General features: G+C 37.1%; 1 protein-coding gene across 29 annotated transcripts in view; it reads right to left on the bottom strand.

Moving 5' to 3' along the window:
* Nucleotides 1-21,925, bottom strand: part of NSD1 (nuclear receptor binding SET domain protein 1) — a 148,736-nt gene that overhangs the window by 47,513 nt on the left and 79,298 nt on the right. For all 29 annotated transcript variants that reach the window (XM_060415702.1, XM_060415706.1, XM_060415701.1 and 26 more), the window contains 5 exons: nt 12,983-13,107; nt 10,228-10,498; nt 9,056-9,165; nt 2,939-3,014; nt 504-622 (listed from right to left, as the gene is read on the bottom strand). In XM_060415702.1, coding sequence (XP_060271685.1) covers nt 504-622; nt 2,939-3,014; nt 9,056-9,165; nt 10,228-10,498; nt 12,983-13,107 — 701 coding nt within the window. The remainder of the gene's footprint in view (nt 1-503; nt 623-2,938; nt 3,015-9,055; nt 9,166-10,227; nt 10,499-12,982; nt 13,108-21,925) is intronic.

Genomic DNA, 21,925 nt, shown 5'->3' with positions numbered 1-21,925 from the left:
GGATAGCATCAATGACTTCAGTGATGCTCTGTAACGAAATGGCTTTAAACTTCTGTTTCTTAAAAGTCACCGGTTACAAACATTACTCTAAATTAAGTAGTTGGTGGTTTCAATATATAAGCAAATGAGTTTTTCCCTTAACTGTAGCAGTCTCAACGTTTAAAGGGCAATATCCAAGTTCATTTGGATCATGTATTTTCTTGGTATTGGTGCTCTCTGGTTTTAGAACAATTTTACTTCATGATGAAACAAATTATATATTTCATCTGACATTTAGAGCATGAGGTGTGATCTTTTAAAAAGGTCATGCCCACAGGTACTATATGTATTTTGACTTACTTCTACTAGAATCAGGTTCTCCTTTTCTCCAGTATTCCTTGTCACTACTAGCAGTTTCAATAAAATACTATTTTCAGGTAAACTCAAGGGAAAGAGGGGTGTGGACTCTATTGTGAAAAGAAGCTTCACTATGGAAGGTCAAAAGATGAGGAACTGAGTAATACCTCAGAGTTTGGAGTTTCTTTTGATGAGGTGTCATTTCTCACTTTTTTACAATGCACCTTGGCTGTAGCATGCCTCTGTCGTTTTCGCTTCCTTGGTCTATCAAACAGCTTGGCAGTGCCTAGGACAGGACAACAGGTGTTACCTAATGGCTGATAATGTACGTCTTAGAACTTCTAACCTCGACTAAAGGTACTTCCTAGAATTATGGAATGTCAAGAGTGAAAACAACCTTAATTTTAATTCTCTGACTTTGTAGATGAGGAAAACAGGGGAAGATTAAAAGAAAAAAAGAGACTTACCCATTAGTATATATGTAGTTGGGGAAATGGCTATATACATACATATATATGTATGTATGAAGTGAAGTCACTCAGTCATGTCAGACTCTTTGCAACCCCATGGACTGTAGCCTACCAGGTTCCCCATCCATTGGATTTTCCTGGCAAGAGTACTGGAGTGGGTTGCCATTTCCTTCTCCAGAGGATCTTCCTGACCCAGGGATCGAACCCGGGTCTCCCACATTGTAGGCAGATGCTTTAGCATCTGAGGTACCAGGAAAGTACGTATGTATGGGTATATATATATGTTCTGTTTCATACAGATTAAACAGTAAATGTATAGATTATTAAAGCAATTTCATTTTATGTGATTGATATGAAAGATTTTCTAGTTCCAGAAAGGACTTTAATATCGTTCACATAGGGAGGAAATGCATTTAGTAGTCAGGTAAAGATAACTAAAGATAACTAAAACCAGGCCTCCAAGATTAAAGACAATAAAGTATATCACTCTCTGACTTAAGGATTTAGATAAAAAACTGAAATACATAAGATCTGGCTTACAGGAGGAGAGACGAACACCTCCCTACCCCAATCAATACATCTATCAGCCAAACAGATATATTCATGCAGCGGTATTACAATCTTGAACATCCAACAGTATAAAATAAATGCCTAGTCTGACATATTGTGAAAATGGTCTAGATTCTCCTTCAATTTATATTCTACATAGTTCCACTTTCTGTTATAGAAACATTAGGAGGACTCTAAAGAGGTATTTTGTAAAATGTTCCAGGATATTTAGGCTAGATATCAACACGAAGGCGGGACTTTGGAAGACTGCTTTAGGGTTCTCTTCTTGAACTGCCTGATCGAGACGGAGAAGCTCTGCTATCAAAGCAGCTGACAGACTAAGACTAAAAAGGAAGAGTCAATATGGTGGCAGAATAAAGGTTCAAATTTCTGACAAATTAAAACACTTAGATGAAACTTACAAAGGATTATGTACAGGCAGTAGGTTTTACAAAAAGCTGAAGTACAAGTGTATATGGGAAGAGCTGATATCATTTTGAAAGTACTTTTTGTTATTTAAATCAAACAAACAAATTTACCATCCTATATAACTATATAACTGCATACAGGGTTAAAATAAGTTAATATACCGCTAAACTTACTTGCTGAAAAACTTAATAATCACAGATCACATTTACAGAAGTGTACACTGAAGACCACAAAAAATACAATCTCCCCATAATACCTTTTGCTGATAGACCATATCTGATGCACCATGCTCAAATATAGGCTAATATTTCAGGAATGACACATTAGTACATGGCACTGGCAGACAACATGATCAAAGGGGTAGAAAGAATTCAAATGGAGAAAAAAGAAAATACAGAGTAGATAACGAGGCAGTAGTGTGGCAATAAATTTGGTCAGATTTGAACATCCCAACTCTGCCAGCCTCTTTCATCTTCATGTTTCTTCTACAAATAGGGATAATATAGATAATATCCCAATTCTTGAAATGCTTTAGACTGATTAAAGGTAACAGTCCTTAAGCAAAAAATGTGGTAGATACTGTAACTGTTATTACTTCATCTGTTATTAAACGAAGCGCTGTCAATTCTTCCTGTGGGCAGAAACAAGGTGACCAAGCACAAGTTCCAGGAAATAGATTTAAATTTAATCCAGAAGATTCCCAAGGCCTTAGGATGCAACTATAATAGACTAGGCTCAAATGTTTAAACTCTTCTCTGACCAAGGTCACAGGTGTGATAAAAGAATACAAGACCATGAAAGACTTAAGATGATTTGCAATTTCCCCTTAACTCAAATACTCTATTTCTATTCCACAGAAATAAAAACTGAATCAAAGCCAAGAAAGTAATGAATGATGCAGTATAGAGAATTATCTAATAAGAATAGGAACTGATTTTTCTCTGCTATACTTAACATTTCCTTAATGCTAATACAATTCTAGTAACATTTAACTAATTTCAGCATAAAGATGGAAATGAATCAATACAATTTCCTAGTGTTATTTGAAGCACATATTGAGCAAACAAGTCTTAGAACTTGCAATCTCACTGTTCTCACTTAGCCGACTTCACAGTTATTTCTGTAATCCATTTTTAAAATCTCAAGATACTCACCTCCACCAAACTCTTTAGAACGAGGTGCAACACACGATTCATTAATGTCATTCTCCAAGTGACCAGCTTCATAACACTGTAAATAAGTAAGATGCATCATGTTTTACACAGGAGTAGACATTAAATCCTTTACATTATATGCCAAAAGTTGGACTGCCTATTGACATAGATATAGAATCTTAGCTATTTTGGACAATTAAAGGAACAGTACAACAATAAAGAAACTTTGTGACGGAAAGCATCTGATTTTTTTAATCCTCTAAAACTCAAGAACACCACATGGGGCAGACAGGCATTGGGCGGGCAGGAGGCACACACACACACAGGACACTGGCATACTCAAGAGATTTCCAGTGTACAGAGCATATACAGAACACTGTTCTCATTGAAGTAGGAGTGAAAAAGTATGTGGTCATATACCCACCAGCTCAATTCTATTCCATGCCACCCTGTATTTAAAATCTACCTTCCTAATATTATACTTATACGGCCACTGGATTTTACAGAGACTTATCTACTTGGTGAAATCTAAACATAAAAAGTTTGTATCATGGAAAGTATTTCTAATTCAAGTTGCTATCCATTAAGAAATATAAATTAAAACAACATGGAAACTAAAAACAAAACACTTGAAATATTGTGAATTCCCTGGCAGTCTAGCAGTTGGGACTCCACGCTTTCACTGCCAAGGGTCCCTGGTTGGGGAAGTATTAATAGGATTCCACAGGCCATGCACCATGGCCAAAAAAAAAGCCAACCTTAAACATCAAGAATAATTTACTACACATTTTATTCCCCTACTACTAATGCCTGTATCAATTAGTTCTATTCCAAGAAAATGTCTTCTCCTACAAGAATAATATTCTTCATCATGACTGTAAAAATTTAGTGGCCACAAAAGCAAATTTAACAGATGCTATTCTTGCTATGAAGTTCCCAGAGTTTGAGGTCAAAACAACATAAAATGCAGCTGTGAATTTCTGAATGCTTCTTATATACATTATTAAACTATAAGAATATAACTTTCCTCATGTTCAGTGTAGATCAGTCTTATAAAGCCAAATAAAATCAAAGAGCTAATGTTAGGTATCTAGTTAAAACGAACAAAACACCAGTAGAGAAACACACAAAATAGATTACATAATATAAAGAAAACTACCATTTATATTACTTTGATAACTAATTCATACTTCATTGTTTAACACTAACCCAAAAGTTATGGGACAAAAAAAAATCAGAATGTTCCCACAACTATAGTCAGAGAATAATACAGAAAATATTCTAATGTCTGATATCAACAACTTTGTTAAGTTAAAATAGAAATAACAAGGTACATACACACAAATCACACTATGTGAATAAAAATCCATCTGCTCTGCTTGTAATAAAAAAGACCACAGAACTCTGTAAGTGCCTTGGAGGGTACATGGAAGATTCCATTAATTTGTTTTATGTGTAGCCTGGTGTGGATATGTATTAAGTCAGTGCACTCTTAAAGTACCAGTACCGCAACAGACTACCTCTTTCTCTGAAGCCACGGACTGATCCATTTATATGAAAGATGTGGCCTGCCTGTTAACCCATGACAAAGTCCCAAGACTGAGCTGAATCATGGTTTCAACCTGATGGTTTCAAAATACAGTTTGGAGTGGCCAGGAATTTATGAAGTTGACTAGGTCAGACAGTAGAATTGACTTAGAGGTAACTTTTCTCCAGAGTCTGGGTCTAGCCATCACCAACAATTCTCGTTTTCACTTGTTCTAGCACCAAATCTGATTCCCATCTCCCTACCAAAAAACTAAAAATGCAACAGTGACAGGGACATTAATTATATTTAATGCTTAAAGAAACCAAAAATATGTAAGAGAATTGGATAGCAATAGAGATTTTTAACTAATGGTACTAAAACAACTGGATATGCACTTCAAAACTCCATCTCAAAAAATGAAGATCTACCCTGAAGAAAGAAATGGCAACCCACTCCAGTATTCCTGCCTGGGGAATCCCAAGGAGAGACGAGCCTGGTGGGCTACAGTTCATGGTGTTGCAAAGAACTGGACATGACTCAGGGACTAAACAACAACAACAACTTCAAACAAAATGACCTCATGCCACGGGGAGGAAGACGGACGTCTACAAGCCACGGAGAGAGGCCTTAGAAGAAAGGAATTCTGCTGAAACCTTGATCCCAGACTCTGGCCGCCAGAGTTGTGCAAAAATTAATGTTGTGTGAGCCGCCTGGCCTGTGTTGCTTTGTCATGGCAGCCAAACTAATACAAGTATTATCTCTTATTCTTCACTCTTCACAGAAATTTATCGAATAGTCATTAATCATTTTTTTAAAAAAAATGAATATCTACACATAAAATCAAAATCATAAAATCTCTAAGGAAATCACAACAAGTACATCTTTGTGTCGATGTGGTAAGAAAAGATTTCTTGAAATAAACACAAAATGTAAATCATAAAAAAAAACTTAAAAAATTCCTTTTCATGAAAGATACAACTTAAAAATAAACAGGCAACCATCAAACTGGGAAAAAATATTTACAGTATATATACCTGACAACAGACTCATATTCCAAATACAAAAAGTACTCCTAAAAAGGCAACTATAAAAAAGCTGAACAGCCCAACCAAATATATGTGTGCTTGAATAGTTGTTTGATAAGATATAGGAATGGTCAGTAAGCACATAACAAGGGGCTCAAAATCATTAGTCGCTAGAGAATACAAATTAAAACCATAATTAGGTATCATTTCATATCCACGACAATGGCTAAATTTTAAAAAGACCAGTAAACAAAATGCTATTAAAGATGTGGAGCAACTAGAACTTTGATATATCACTGCTGAGAATGTGAAGTTGTACAAGCACTTTGGAGAAGTGTTTGGCATTTTCTTTAAAAGCAAAACATTTATGAGTCAGCATTCCCAACCCTAAGTATTTACAAAACCAAGAAAAAATGAAAATATGTGTACACAAAAAGACTCTGAGTATATTCATACCAGCCTTAAAATTAATAGACCCAAAATGAAAACACAAATGTACCTCAACAGGAAAAAAGACAAACAAACTACTTGAACTACTACTCAGCAATAAAAGGAAGTGAACTACTGAAACAGCAACTTTGTGGATGGATCTCAAATAAGTGTCTTGAATAAAAGTAGCCAGCTAACAAAAACAAAACAAAATATATGACATTTAAGAACAAGCAAAACTGGATTTCCCTGATGGTCTGGTGGTTAAGAATCTGCCTGCTAATGTAGGGGACACAAATTCAATCTCTGCTCCAGAAAGATTCCATAGGCCAAGAGGCCCATTAGCGACAACTATTGAGGCTGCAATCTGCAACTATGGAAGTCCATGCATTCGAGAGCCCATATTCTGCCAAAAGAGAAGCCATCACAAGATGCCTGCACACCGCAACCAGAGAAAGCCCACCTGCAGCAATGACAACCCAGCGCAACCAAAACTTAAAAAAAAGAAAGAACAAGCAAAACTAATCTATGGTAACAGAAGTTAGAAGGTTTTGCCTCTGGAAGAGATGAGAATGGATAATAAATGAAAGGGGGCACAAGAGAACTTCTGGGGGTAGTGGATTTATATAGCATATTTAGTTTGGCTGGTACTTATTACATGGTATAAACAACTGTCTATCAATTGACATCAAACAATTCAGATCTGTGCATTTGATTGGTGTAAATTAAATCTCAAGAGTTCTGGGATACATTCGCCTATTAAAATTAAGTGTATCAATCGGCATCCAAAGTGGAGCAGTGGTAAAAAGAATCCACCTGGAAATGCAAGAGAACACTGGTTTGATCCTTGGGTCAGGAAGATCCCCTGGCATAGAAAATGGTAACCCACTTCAATATTCTTCCCTGGGAAATCCGATGGACAGAAGAGCCTGGCAGGCTACAGTCCATGGGGTCACAAAGAGAAGGACACAACTGAGCAAGTGAGCACACACACACATCAAGTAAACCATGTGTTTTCTGCCCCCTGGAGTGGAAGTGAGGACTCTTTTAACCACTAGACAGCCAAGGAAGTTCCAACTAAATCATGCTTTTTATCCTCTTAAATTCATATTAGAAACCTACATTGGACAGAGCAAGGTTACACAGATTAACTATTTTAAAATACAATTTTAACACTGCATTTACAGTTATTATAAAACAAATTAACACTATTTTTTAAGTAACACAGTCTCAAAACCTCAAAACTGAGGATTCAAATTTCATCTTATTTCTTCACATCATTAACTTAGGTATGTCAATTATAGCTCCATAGAGCTTCCCAGATGGCAGCAGTGGTAAAGAACCCGCCTGTCAAGGCAGGAGATGTAAAGAAACACAGGTTCAATCCCTGGGTCGGGAAGGCCGACCCCCTGGAGAAGGAAATGGTAACCCACTCCAGTATTCCTGCTTGGAGAATCCCATGGACAGAGGAACCTGGTGTGCTATACCGCACAGGGTCACATAGAGTTGGACATGACTGAAGCAGCTTAGCACAAAATGGGAGGAGGGGATCATTCACTTAACTCGCCTGAGTTCTTACTTTCTTTTGATATTTGCAGTGCCTCACTTCTAGCAGTAAGACAACAGGCCTCCCATGACTCACCTATTAAATCTATCATCTGATTGCAAAAGTCACTTCCATGCTCAACTGAATCCCAGTTTCCCTGGCCCTTTTCCAACAATCTTGCAAAGTGGCTATGATTTGAATAATACAAGCCAGGAGAGAAAGCACTGCAGGAGATGTTCTCAGCCTTACTAGAGTATAAGGAACAAGAGGATAGTGGGTTGGAGACATATTGTCACTGAAGGTTGCACGGACTGCAAAGAAAATGCAGAGGGCAAGAGATGAACCTAAGAAAAACTGAAAAGTCCATGTCACAGGATTGCTTTGAGAAGAAAAACTAAAGTACATAAAATGACTTTTTAAAATAATATATTCTCACATGTGTTCCCAAAACACATGTAAGAATTAAAGATTTTAAAATTAAAAAAAAAAAAAAGAAATGATTAGGCAACTAAAAAATAAATAAATACATTTTTAAAAAATAAAATAAATAATAATAAAAATACAAATAAATTTTACATTTACTGGTGGGTGACTAACAAAAACAAGGGGACTTAATATAGGATTAAAGATTAGAAGTTTGCCAGGGCTAAGAAAAGAATTCCAGAAACTCAATTTATTTATGACTTGATTACAATCTTATATTTTTTCTTTAAGGAAAAAGAATTTTTAAAAACGGGAAATCTGGCGGTTTCTCTGGTGGTCCAGTAGTTAAGAATCTGCCTTGCAGTGCAGGGGATGCAAGTTTGATTTCTGGTCAGAGAACTAAGATCCTACATGCCACAGAGCAATGGACACCATAAGCACTGAGCCCAAGTGCAAACACTAGAGTCTGTCCACCATAATGGAAGATCCTGTGTGCCATTACTGTAAGACCCAATGCAACCAAATAAATAAATAAATATATATATATATATATATTTAAAAACAGGAAATCTGTGCATCCTACAACTGAAACTTTAACATATACTTATTCCTCAAATACAAAGAGAACAGGATATATCCTAAGGATTCAATATCCAGTTATGATTCATTATAGAATTAGAAAATAATTTTCTAACTACTATAAAATTATGCCTTCTTGGCTAATGGGAACCAAGTTCACAAAACTGAAGATGAAATGTTTATGCCTGGATTATAGTTGAACACGTCTTTTCTGAGGTATTACTCAGACACTGAATGCAATGGCATTAACTTACAGTGGCTTGTAGAGACAGAAGTGAAGTAGAAATCAGGTAAGAAGTTTTGAACCAAGAAAAGAGATTACAACAAATGCAAACTTTACTCAATTGTAAAGGCTTTTTTCATTTTCATTTCAAAAGAAAATCTAAAACCAACTGGTACATATATTCATACAAATGCAAAATGGTCTGTTAATGTAGAACCACTCAGATGAACCATATATACTCTGACATTCTAGAATTTCTATGTACATGTGTATTGATGTTATAGGTATTACTAAAAGATTTGTTTTTAAAATCTCCTATTTCCTGGATGCAACCCTATTTTAGAATTGACTAAAATTAACATACCTTTTTAGTAAGGCCAAGATCCCCTTTCTTAGGCATAAATCCAGGGTCTAAATCATTGGATTCAAGAAGTTTCTTAGTTGGTTTTCTCTGACGCTTACTTTCGTAATTTCCTGAAATGCATGTATCTTTTCATTAGATGATTTAGAAACTGGGCACAAGCTGATTTTTTAAAAAACTTATGTATCATGCAAAAATTAGTCATCTATTTTTTTGTTTTTTTCTCATGATATTCTGGGAAGAGACGGGGTAAAAATTTATTTATTCTAAAATACTAGTTAATGTAAAACAAAATAAGAAAATAGTTCTGAATATAGACACAAACTAATGTGAGGTTGTTCTAATGTCAATGTGTGTGTATATACTATATATATATGTTTTTTAAATCACAAATGAACTAAGGGAGAAATCAAAAGGGCAGAACTGCATTTAGAGCAATCAACTGGTGGAAAAAAAAAAAAAAGGAGAAGTGAATTCAACAGAGCCAGAATTCAGGGCATAAATGGACCGAGAGTAGAACTTTTGTTCTGTTCCTAAATAAGTAGAGACACTTACTTACTTTATAGGACTGCTCTTAAGAATTATATAAAACGGCCAAATAACAGTTTGGCACATAATGGGGATTATTCTTTTTGATTCTGTCTTATTTGATTCTGCACAACTGGATACCTTTCTAAAGAATAACATCACAAGCAATTCTTGGGAATTTAAGAAAGTTACATGCAGAATTTTCCTTGGCTGACTACAATACTCAAAAGTCAGTATTTTAAAAAGTATAAAATTAAAAACAACTTCCCAAGTAACACAAAGATTGGTAAAAATCAGTATCTAAAGTATAATTTTTTTGTGTTTACTCAACTAGTATGCAGTGCTCGTCCCCAAAATCCTAGTCTGAGTGCCGATTCACACTGTGGTTGGTCAACAATTATGAAGAGCAGTAACAGTGTAAGGAGCCTAGTTTTTGTTTTTTTTTTTAAATATGTCTTCCTGACAGTACACCGCCAATTCATGATCAGTAACTGTATCCATTAGCCAGTACTGTAAGAATTTCCCAGGATCAAAATGGATAGTTTGTTGTACACAGATATATTACTGGCTTTCCATCAAAACATACTAAAATCTCCTGCATCCTCTAAGTATACCCACTTACATACTGAGACCCATCCCCATCTTACCTGGTGGTTTAACTAGCAATTCCTCAGACTCAAGGGCAGGCCGTGGAGAGACTTCCGGAGCCACAGGCACAGATAAGGTCAGCTGTGGCAACTCAGCATGTCCACCTCCAAGTTCTGACTGAGCCAAGGGCCCTTCCAAAAATGGAGCCTCCCTTTCAAGAACTGGAGGCTCTTCTTTGGTTGAAATCAAAGAATTCTCATCCACCTGTTTGTTCTGAGCACTAGATCGACATCGGGCTAAAAGGCTTTCCTCTTCACAGCGGGAACTTACCTAAGAACAAAAGATAAACGGGCAATCCATAGGCCAAAATTGTTGTGATTCAAGTGTTAAAAAGAATAATGCACTTATAAAGGAATGAAATTCTGACACATGCTACAAATGGAAGAACCCTGAAGACATAACACTAACTGAAATGAGCAGACATAAAATGACAAATATTGTATGATTTCACTTGTATGAGGTGAATTCTGTTAACAGGAAAATTGTCACAGAGACAAAAAAACTAGAGTAGTGGTTGCTAGGGATTAAAGGAAGGGGGAAGTGGAAACATTTTAAGAGATACTGAGTTTCAGTTTGGGAACATGAAAAAGTATGTTTTCATACTTAATGTCACAGAATTTTACACTTAAAAAATGGTCAGGGACTTCCCTGGTGGCACAGTTGGGTAAGAATCTGCCAGTGCAGGAGACACGGGTTCAATGCCAGGTCTAGGAAGATTCCACATGACACAGAGCAGCTAAGCCCGCCGACAACACTACTGAGCCTGTGTTTCAGAGGCTGCACACTCCAACTACTAAAGCTGGTGCGCCTAGAGCTGATGCTGCACAAGACAAGCTACCACAATGAGAAGCCTACGCACCACAACTAAGTGTACCCCCTACTTGCCACAACTAGAGAAAGCCCACGTGTAGCAAAGAAGAGCCAGGATAGCCAAGAACAAAAATAGATAAAAACTGGGAGGAAAAAAGGTTAAAATGATGAATTTTATGTTATATACATATATTTCACTATAATTTTAAAGGGTAAAAACATCATTGACAGGTAAGACAAAAACGACAAAATGATCTCAGGAACGACAGAATGATCTCAATTCATTTCCAAAGCAAATTATTCAACATCACAGAGACTGAGAAACACTAAAGCTATAAAAATTCATTAAGGCCATAGTGATGATCTAAAAAAAAAGAAAAAAAATATTCACTTTCAGTCAAAGTGTTAGTTTCTATGCCGTGTCTGACTCTTTGAGACCCTATGGACGGTAGCCCACCAGGCTTCTGTCCATGTAATTCTCCTGGCAAAGATACTGGAGTGGGTTGGCCATTTCCTTCTCCAAAAGATTCCCTAATGTATCATCAATAAAAGCAGCTAATAATAAACTTCCAATGTTAAATTGATACATTAATGGGAAAGAAATATACCCATTTCTATACTATAAAATGAGACTGCCAGATAATATAAGCAGAAGAAATAATAAAATCTGAAAGTCTTCATTTTGTAACTTCAAATGAAATTATTGATATAGACAAGGAATTATAATTGCTTAAAAAAAAACCAGGGAAATAGCTGATGGGAAACAGGATATTCTGTTGGAGTCAAATTAATTTATACGTGTACTGTTGTTTGATCAAAAGAGGTGAAGCATAACTCAAACCAGAGAGATCAGTTAATCACCATTTTGAGCTAGTGGAGGTTAAATACTTTTCAATGTCATGCAACAGCTATGATGTAACCTAGCCAAAATGTTTAACTTGAATCTATCAAAATGTTAGTTAAAACTACCACTTAACAGGGAACCTAGAAGCAAATTGAGAAGGCAGATACTTTTAATATGTCACTCTCATCACTTACACAGAGTCAAGAAAACGGGGGACTGGCCTAGATTTAAAGTGATTTAAGAGATACAACAACAAGATATAAAGTGTAGTCCTGGACTGGATCTTGTTTCAGATAAATTAAATGTAAAGGTTAGGAAGTAACTGGGGAAATCTGAACAAGGATTTATTAGATTTTTAGAGGTACAAGTAGTAACAGAGTCAAAATATCTCTGCTGCTGCTACTGCTGCTAAGTCACTTCAGTCGTGTCCAACTCTGTGAGACCCCATAGACGGCAGACCACCAGGCTCCCCCGTCCTTGGGATTCTCCAGGCAAGAACACTGGAGTGGGTTGCCATTTCCTTCTCCAATGCATGAAAGTGAAAAGAGAAACTGAAGTCACTCAGTCGTGTCTGACTCTTCGCAACCCCATGGACGGCAGCCTACCAGGCTCCTCCATCCATGGGATTTTCCAGGCAAGAGTACTGGAGTGGGGTGCCATTGCCTTCTCTGCAAAATATCTCTAATTTACTTTAAAATACTTTTTGAGTTTCAAGCAATTCAAGTGAAAAATAAAGCAAATAGGTACTGTAACATTTGTTGACAGAATCAGGATCAAGCTATTATTTTTATATTATTTATATTATTTTTTACTAAATATTTTATCATAGTAATACTCCTAAATCATTAAAATAGTTTCAAAAGCAAAAGGGGCAAGTATACACACACACACTATACACACATAGTATGTAGAATCATTTATACCTTTTCTGTATAACTAGTATATGCTAAACACTATGCCAGAAACTGGAAATAAAAAACTAAAAAACAAGATTCCAGTTAAGGAAACTATTGTCCCGTGAAGATAAAACATGATAATGAAGGCAAAATTGCAGTAACCTAAAAGGACTGATAAAACATTGTTGAAATGTTGGAATATACCTTGTGCACCTGTTCCTGTGTCTTCTTTTGTTTTTTCTTAGGAGCAAATATCTGATCATATTCTTCTGTATATTCTAGAAGCCACTTGCTTGGCTTCCTAAGGCGTTTCTTCTCTGATCGCACAGCTAAAAGAGGAGGCACAAGTTCAGTATTAAACAAAAAGTTAGAGAGAAATCCAATGTTTTCATATAACCATCTCTGCATTCCCAAAGGAACAGAAATAGGAAACTCACAAAAAACACTATGGTTTAAGCTCCAAGAGGGTAAAAATGATTTGCTATGGTTTACCTTATGCAAAAATTGGGAGGAAGGAAGACCTTTGTTGCTCTATCCACAAACAGCCCACCTAAGCTTAAGGAAATTAAACTGAAACTAGTCCTATAGCTGCTTCCCTGGTGGCTCAGATGGTAAAGAATCCACCTGCAACGCGGGAGACCTGGGTTTGATCCCTGGGTCAGGAAGATCCCCTGGAGGAGGGCATGCCCGCCCACACCGGCATTCTTGTCTGGAGAATCCCAGGTACAGAGTAGCCTGCTAGGCTACAGTCCATGGGGTCGCACAGTTGGACACGACTGAGCGAGTAAGGGCACTAGAGCACACAGCACCCTACAGTGACAGAGCTAATAATACAATATAGATTCTAAATCAGGCAAAATCATAAAGAACACCATGTAGCATCTCTCTTAAGGGGGTTCCCAGGTAGTTCAATGGAGAAGGCAATGGCACCCCACTCCTCTCTTGCCTGGAAAATCCCATGGACGGAGGAGCCTGGTAGGCTGCAGTCCATGGGGTCGCTAAGAGTCGGACACGACTGAGCGACTTCAATTTCACTTTTCACTTTCATGCATTGGAGATGGAAATGGCAACCCACTCCAGTGTTCTTGCCTGGAGAATCCCAGGGACGGGAGAGCCTGGTGGGCTGCCGTCTATGGGGTCGCACAGAGTCGAACACGACTGAAGTGACTTAGCAGCAGCAGGTAGTTCAATGGTAAAGAATCCACCTGCCAATGCAGGAGACCTGGGTTTGATCCGTGGGTCGGGAAGATCCCCTAGAGAAGGGAATGGCAACCCACGCCGGTGTTCTTGCCTGGGAAATCCCATGGACAGGGGAGCCTGGTGGGCTACAGTCTATAGAGTTGCAGAAGAATCACACAACTTAGTGACTAAACAACTTCTCGCTGGATTATGCAGAATATTAGATGAATATCCAGATGGAATATTTACCCTATCAGTACGACAACATGAATTTCAAAAGCATTTCACATGTATTTTCTATCACAGTTGTGATGAGTTTCACTTTAGAAACATCAAAAAAATAGTTATCTGTAAACCATTAAATGTATGCCAATATAGCATTTAAAAATATATGGCATGTATCCCGACAGAAAAGATAAGATATAGAATTCTGGGTACCTGCTTTAAAAATATACCTCTTGCCATGTTTTATAACCAAAATATCAAAGTACCATACCATTTCTCTTTGAATTAACAGTGAAACAAGTATCTATTATAATTTCCCTATAAACCTTTATCCTAGTCTTAATATACTTCACATGTTGTAATCACTTTACTTTTCGTACTGCAGAGGATGAGACAGACAGCATCACTGACTCAATGGATATGAATTTGCACAAATTTTGGGAGATTGTTAAGGACAGCAAAGCCTGGCATGCTGCAGTCCATGGGGTGGCAAAGGGTCAGACGAGAAGTAACGACTGAAAAACAACAAGAATCATTTTACTATACTATAAACTCTTTGGGAGCAGAGGCTAATGCCTACAGAATGCTGGATATAATCTACTCAAGAGGCCAGGAATACTTCATAATATGGTGACTTCAGAGAACGTTATTCCTGCCTCATTTTAATGTGGCAATATGGGTGTTCTCTTAAAAAAAGGAAAACAAAAGGAAAGGTCACAGGCTCAACAAGCACTGGGGCAAACTAGGGTACAGCACCCAGTGCAGTCAGCATGGGGGCCCCAAGACACTGGGCACAACAAAAAGAGGGCAAGCGGTGGAAAGCAGGGAACAGGTAAGCGGAGCCATCCATATCTGAGGCCCGGGTGCCCAGATGCACAGAATATAGGGTTCTCAAGACATAGAAAGTTATAAAATAGGAGTGTTTTAGGCATGGGACACCCTGAATGTGGGATTTTTCTGGCAGGTGGAGAGAAAGATGAGGTGCCCAAGATGCACAGGACATGGGGCACGCTTGCTGTGGGAGTCCCCGAGTGCAAGGCAGGATGTTCAAAGTGAGGAACACACTGGGAATAAGAAATATGACATCAGGGACATGGGTGATCCTGGGCACATTGCCAAAATGAGTAAGATATTGCTACATGCCACAATATTAGTAATCCACAGAAACATTATATTAAATGAAAAAAACAAAGACAAAAAGATCATGCATTGTATAATTCCATTAATATAAAATGTCCAGAAAGGGCAAATCTATAGAGATGAGAGAGTAGACTAGTGGTTGCCTGGGACTAGGAATAGGAACAGGGGCTAACTATGATGATCTTACAGAAATGCTATAAATATTCAAAAACTGATTTATAGGGGTATTTGTGCAACTCAGTAAATTTACTAAAAAACATTTGCTTTCACACTTAAAAAGTGTGTGACTTTTGTAGAATGTAAACTTTACCCTGAGTAAGTTTAGATCTTTTCTTCAAAACACTGGTATTTCCCAAGAAACTAGAATACTAACAGCAACATCAATCCACCAATACAGATTATTAAACCCTGTCATACCTCTACTCTAGTTCTGGGATCTCAGAGGAAAAAGAATTTAAAGGGAGGGTGGAGGCAAAAATATAAACAACTCTTCATAATAATGGCAAATTACTCAGCCCACATCTCCTGTTGAAAGTAAATACAAATACTGCATAAATATGTTTAAAAACCTACCTTAAACGAAGTAAAAACTGACAAAACTGTAAAGAACTACAAACCAAAATCCAATGGAAAGTAATAACCCACGGAAATAAGGAGAGCACTGAAACTGATTTTGTCCTGAGGACTTCTTGGCAACCCTGTTGGGAGGCAGGAGTTCAAAGGAGACTAAACTTGGGCCCCGAAAAACTCTATCCTCAGAGTTATAGCGACACGGGAGTAAACCGTATGTCAACCTCCAGGAGACCACAAGGAAAGGTGCTTTGGCACCAAGCAGAAGGGGAGCAGGAGAGAGGACAAGTCCTTCAGAAATTGTGACTGACCCTCCCGTCAGTTTACAGTCTGATGGACAGGAAAATTCAAGCCCCCGTAAGAAAGTTAATAGGTCATATTAAACAAAATAAACAGGAATAATCATCTCAATAAGCACATAAAAAAAATCTGAAAAACTAAACAAACTGGGTATAGAGGGAATTTTCTCAGTCTGAAAGGCTGTGTATCAAAATCCCAGTAAATAAATATCATAGTTAAATGGTGAAATCCCAGAAGCTTTCCTCCCTAACATCAGGAGTAACACAAGGGTGTCTATTCACTCTACTTGTCCTCAACAATGCACTGAAGGATTAAGCTAGGGCAATTAGGTAAGAAAAAGAAACAAAATCTACCCAGATTAGAAAGGATGAAGCAAAACCATCTCTTTTGGCTGAAGACATTGCAACCCCATGGACTATAGCCTGCCAGACTCCTTTGTCCATGAAATTCTCCAGGCAAGAATACTGGAGTGGGTTGCCATTTCCTTCTCCAGGGGAACTTCCTGACCCGGGGATCGAACCCATGTCTCCTGCATTGCAGGCAGATGCTTTACCATGCGAGTTACTAGGGAAGCCCAGGAAATACTAAGGAATTCATAATAAAACGATTAGAGCTTAAAAAAAAAAGTTCAGCAAGGTTGCAACACATAAGATCAATATATAAAAGTCAACTGTGGGAACTCAAACCGGGGCTCTGTAACAACCTAGAGGGGTAGGATGGGGAGGAAAGTGGGAGGGAGCTTCAAAAAGGGAGGGCACGTATGTATACCTATGTCTGATTCATGTTGGTGTTTGGCAGAAACCAACACAATTCTGTAAAGCAATTATCCTTCAATTAAAAAATTAAGTAAAAAAATTTTTTTTAAAGTCAACTATATTTCTTACATACTAGCAATGGGAAATCCAAGAATGAAACTAAGAAAATAATCTTATTTATAATAGCACCAAAAAAGGATAAAAATACTAAGGGACAAAACGAACAGAAGAAATGCAAGAGTTGTACACTGAAAACTACAAAACATTGTTGAAAGAAAACAAAGATGACCTAAATTAATGAAATGCCATCTCTTGTTCATAGGTTGGAAAACCTAACATTGTTACAATGCCAACACTGCTCAAATTGACCTATGATTCAGCACAACCTCTATCAAAATCCCAGCTGGCTTTTCAGCAGAAATGATAAGAAGCACCTAAAATAAATACAGAAATGCAAAAATCCAGAAGAGTCAAAATGGTCTTGAAAAGGGATAACGTTGGAAGACTTGTACTTTCTGATTTCAGAGCTACACTAATTAATTACTACAAAGATTAAGAATTTGTGGTACTGGCATATAGACAGACATATATAGTAATAAAAAAGAATTGAGAGTCCAGAAATAAACTATCACATTTATGGTCAAAAGATTTTCAAAGAGGGTGCCAGGACCATTCAATGGGGAAAGAATACCCTTCTTCACAAATGGTGCTGAGACAACTAGATTAACAATGGTTACTTGAGCTATGAAACCAAAAGCACAAAGAACCAAAGAAAAAATGGGCAAATCAGACTTTGTCAAAATTAAGAATGTCTGTGCTTCAAAATATATGATTATAAATAAAAATGGTGACCCACAAAATATGAGAAAATATGTGCAAATCATATCTAATAGTGGACTTATATAGAGACCATGTAAAGAATTCTTACAATTAAATAATAAAGACAAACAGCCCAAAAAACATTTTAAGTGATCAAAAAACATATAAAAAAAGATGTTCAATATGGTCAGTCATCAGGGAAATGCAAATCAAAATCATAGTAATGAAATACCACTTGACACCAGCCAGGACAGCTTTGTCAAATAGGTGTATATGTAAAGGTAGACACCTTTGCAAAACATTCTGGCAGTTCCTCAAAACTTGTACAGCAGGAAGGCAGAATCAGTTAAGAAGTTACAGTACCCCAGGGCAAGTGCAAACCCATGAAAAACAGCACTGAAATGGATTAGAAGAGCCAATTCACTTTACCTGAGACTGCCACTCTAAAAGCAAGCACAATTGAGCTCCCCCTTAAAGCTGAATGTTGGAGGTGTCCAACATTGCAGTTTTTTCGTTTCTGTCTAATCTGACTGGGAACCCAAGAGAAGTCACACAGTTTGGACTCTTGGAGGCACTACAAATAAGGGAGAGAGGGAACATGTTGTGGAACCAGAGGGGCTATAGTGACATAGACAGGGGCCAGATTGGTAAGACTGGGAGAAAGTACTAAACTCCTGGCTTCTCTCTACAAACGGAGGTAAAAGAGGGAGTATTTGGAAATCTGGATTTTTAGAAAATTGACCAAGGGACTAGTACCTGTTTGGCCTGCTTGTGGAAGCTAACAGAGAGCTGGCTTCTTCAGATACCTGGGAGCTGCTGAGAATTAAAGACAGTGAGAAAGCTTGTTGCAATAGCAACAACTAACTTGCAGTACTGCAGAAAAACACAAGAGGAAGCAAGAGATTGCAAACTCCTGAAAAAGAAACAGACAAACCTCTCTGATTAGGAAACTACACACACAAGCCCACAGAAGCCCATTCTACAAAGATTCCAGAGGTCCCCAGAATCTCTAGCCAATATGATTGGTATGCCTTCCCCTATATGAAGCCAGTCTGTAAAGACACAAAAAAGTGGCTGTTTAATCAAATTCAAATGCATGAAACTAGGGCCAGGGGGGTAGGGGTAGGAGGGATTATGAAATATATGAAGAAACAAGGAAACACATCCCAAAGAATCAAAATAAATCTTCAGAAACTAACCATAAACTAACAGAGATCTATGAATTATCAAAGAATTCAAAACAATTGTATTAAGGAAACTCAGTGATCTACAAGAGAACACCGATGTCTAAAAGAAATCATGACAGTCAACAAAAAACAGTAACAGTCAAAAAAAATACTAGAATTCTTTAAGACTAAAATACTATTTTATAGAAAAACCTGTAAGTACTTTTTAAAATCCAGATGCATATCAAAATTATCTTGGGATTTCTTGAAGAATACAAATGCCCAGATAGTACTTTTTTCTCCAAAGCTCTAGAAGTGTTTCTAATGAGTGGTCATGTTTAAAAACAAGTACACTCTATGATGATTTTTAAATTATCTAGTTTATTTTACTTCTTCTATTTCAAAATCAGTGCTACTATTTTATTCAGCATGTTTTCTAATTTCTCCATCCTTTTTAAAAAATTTTTCTTTCTTAAGTCTTTATAAGCATAATAGAAAAGCTTTTGTGTGGGTGTATGCATATATATATATATTATGTATAACATATATTTTGGAAAAAATGAGTTATTGTCTAGCAAAAAATTTTATGACATTCATTCCATTTGTTTGACTTAATCTGAATGCGAGATTTCTAATTTATATTCACTCAAAACTTTGATATAATTCCATGCATTTTGGCATCAAGTATTACAGCTAAAAGTTTAGAAAGCTTATCATCTTAGTGATTTTAAAACACCTTTTGAATGAGGCTTGAAATTTCTAATCCAATTCTGAGAACCTAAAGAAATACTATGTTCTGTAAAAAACAAACAAAACTAAGAAATTAACATGTGATACAACATTATTAACTAAACTACAGACTTTGTTCAAAATTTCACACATTTTTATCCTAGTATCCATTATTTGTTTTCTTTTCATACCTTATTCAAAACTCCACTTTGTATTCAACTACACTGAGCAACTGAAGCTGCATGCAACAAATTCTGGAAAAATCTCTTTGCATTTTTATTTTCTATTTTCTTGCTATGGCTTCTTAAGATACACCCACTGTTTAAAAGTGGACAATTAATTTCCAAACACAAGGGATTTTAAAAGTATCTTTGATATAAATTTCTCATTCTGATACTAATTGCTCATTTAAATGCTTACTTCTCTGCAACTGCCCTTTGTGCTTTTTCAGTCTTCTAACTTTACTGAAGCTTTCAATGGCTAGGTCAAAGATCTTTCTTGGTAAAGGTCACATTACACTTGAAAATATACAGGTTATTTTCCAAAAAATCATTTAAATGCTTTCTTCTGTGCAATCACCCTTTGTGTTTTTTCAGTCTTTATTGAAACTTTCAATGGCTAGGTCAAAGATCTTTCTTGGTAAATGTCACATTACACTTGAAAATTTACGGGTTATTTTCAAATATCTTTTGCTACTGATCTCTAACATAATTCCACAGTGATAAGATAACACTCTGATTTCAGTACCTTTCAGCTCAGTTCAGTCTCTTTGGACTCTTTGCCACCCCATGGACTACAGCACGTGAGGGTTTCCTGTCTATCATCAACTCCCGGGGCTTAAGCAAACTCATGTTTGAGTAAACAAATGTCCATCAAGTCAGTGATGTCATCCAGCCATCTCATCCTCTGTCGTCCCCTTCTACTCCAGCATTCAATCTATCCCAGAATCAGGGTCTTTTCCAATGAGTCAGTTCTTAGCAGGTGGCCAAAGTATTGGAGTTTCAGCTTCAGCATCAGTCCTTTCAATGAACACCCAGAACTGATCTTTAGGATTGACTGGTTGGATCTCCTTGCAGTCCAAGGGATTCTCAAGAGTCTTCTCCAACACCACAGTTCAAAAGCATCAGTTCCTTAGTGCTCAGCTTTCTTTATAGTCCAACTCTCACATCCATACATGACTACTGGACAAACCAGAGCTTTGACTAGAGGGACCTTTGTTGGCAAAGTGATGTCTCTGGTTTTTAATATGCTGTCTAGGTTGGTCATAACTTTTCTTCCAAAGAGCAAGCATCTTTTAATTTTATGGCTGCAGTTACCATCTGCAATGATTTTGGAGTCCAAAAAAATAAAGTCTCTCATTATTTCCATTGTTTCCCCATTTATTTGCCATGAAGTGATGGGATCGGATGCCATGATCTTAGTTTTCTGAATGCTGAGTTTTAAGCCAGCTTTTTCACTTTCCTCTTTCACTTTCATCAAGAGGCTCTTTAGTTCCTCTTCGCTTTCTGCCATAAAGGTGGTATCATCTGCATATCTGAGGTTATTAATATTTCTCCTGGCAATCTTGATTCCAGCTTGTGCTTCATCCAGCCTGTCATTTTGCATGATTTACTCTGCCTAGAAGTTAAATAAGCAGGGTGACAATATACAGCTTTGATGTGCTCCTTTTCCGATTTGGAACCAGTCTGTTTTCCCATATCCAGTTCTAACTGTTGCTTCCTGACCTGCATACAGATTTCTCAGGAGGCAGGTGAGGTGGTCTGGTATTCCCATCTCTTGAAGAATTTTCCACAGTTTATTGTGATCCACACAGTCAAAGGCTTTGCGTAGTCAAAAAAGCATAAGTAGATGTTTTTCTGAAACTCTCTTCTCTTTTTGATGATCTAACGGATGTTGGCAATTTGATCTCTGGTTTCTCTGCCTTTTCTAAATCCAACCTGAACATGTGGAAGTTCACGGTTCACATACTGTTGAAGCCTGGCTTGGAGAATTTCAAGCATTACTTTGCTAGCATGTGAGATGAGTGCAGATCCAGGATAAAACCCACATCTCTTGCCTCTCCCGCTTTGGCAGGAATATTCTTAACCTGTGAGTCACCTGGGAAGCACCACGATCATCTCAATTGGTGCATAGAAGACTGAATTCAACACTTTCTCCTAATAGAAGACACTCAACAAACTAGGAACATAAAGAAATAATCTAAAATAAAGGTTATTTATGAAAATCTCGCAGCTAACATGAGCATCTATGATGAAAAACTGAAA

This window comes from Ovis aries, chromosome 5, assembly GCF_016772045.2.
Source record: "Ovis aries strain OAR_USU_Benz2616 breed Rambouillet chromosome 5, ARS-UI_Ramb_v3.0, whole genome shotgun sequence".
NCBI lineage: Eukaryota > Metazoa > Chordata > Mammalia > Artiodactyla > Bovidae > Ovis > Ovis aries.
Note: the sequence above shows the minus strand (reverse complement) of the source record. Positions and strands in the feature narration are given on the sequence as shown.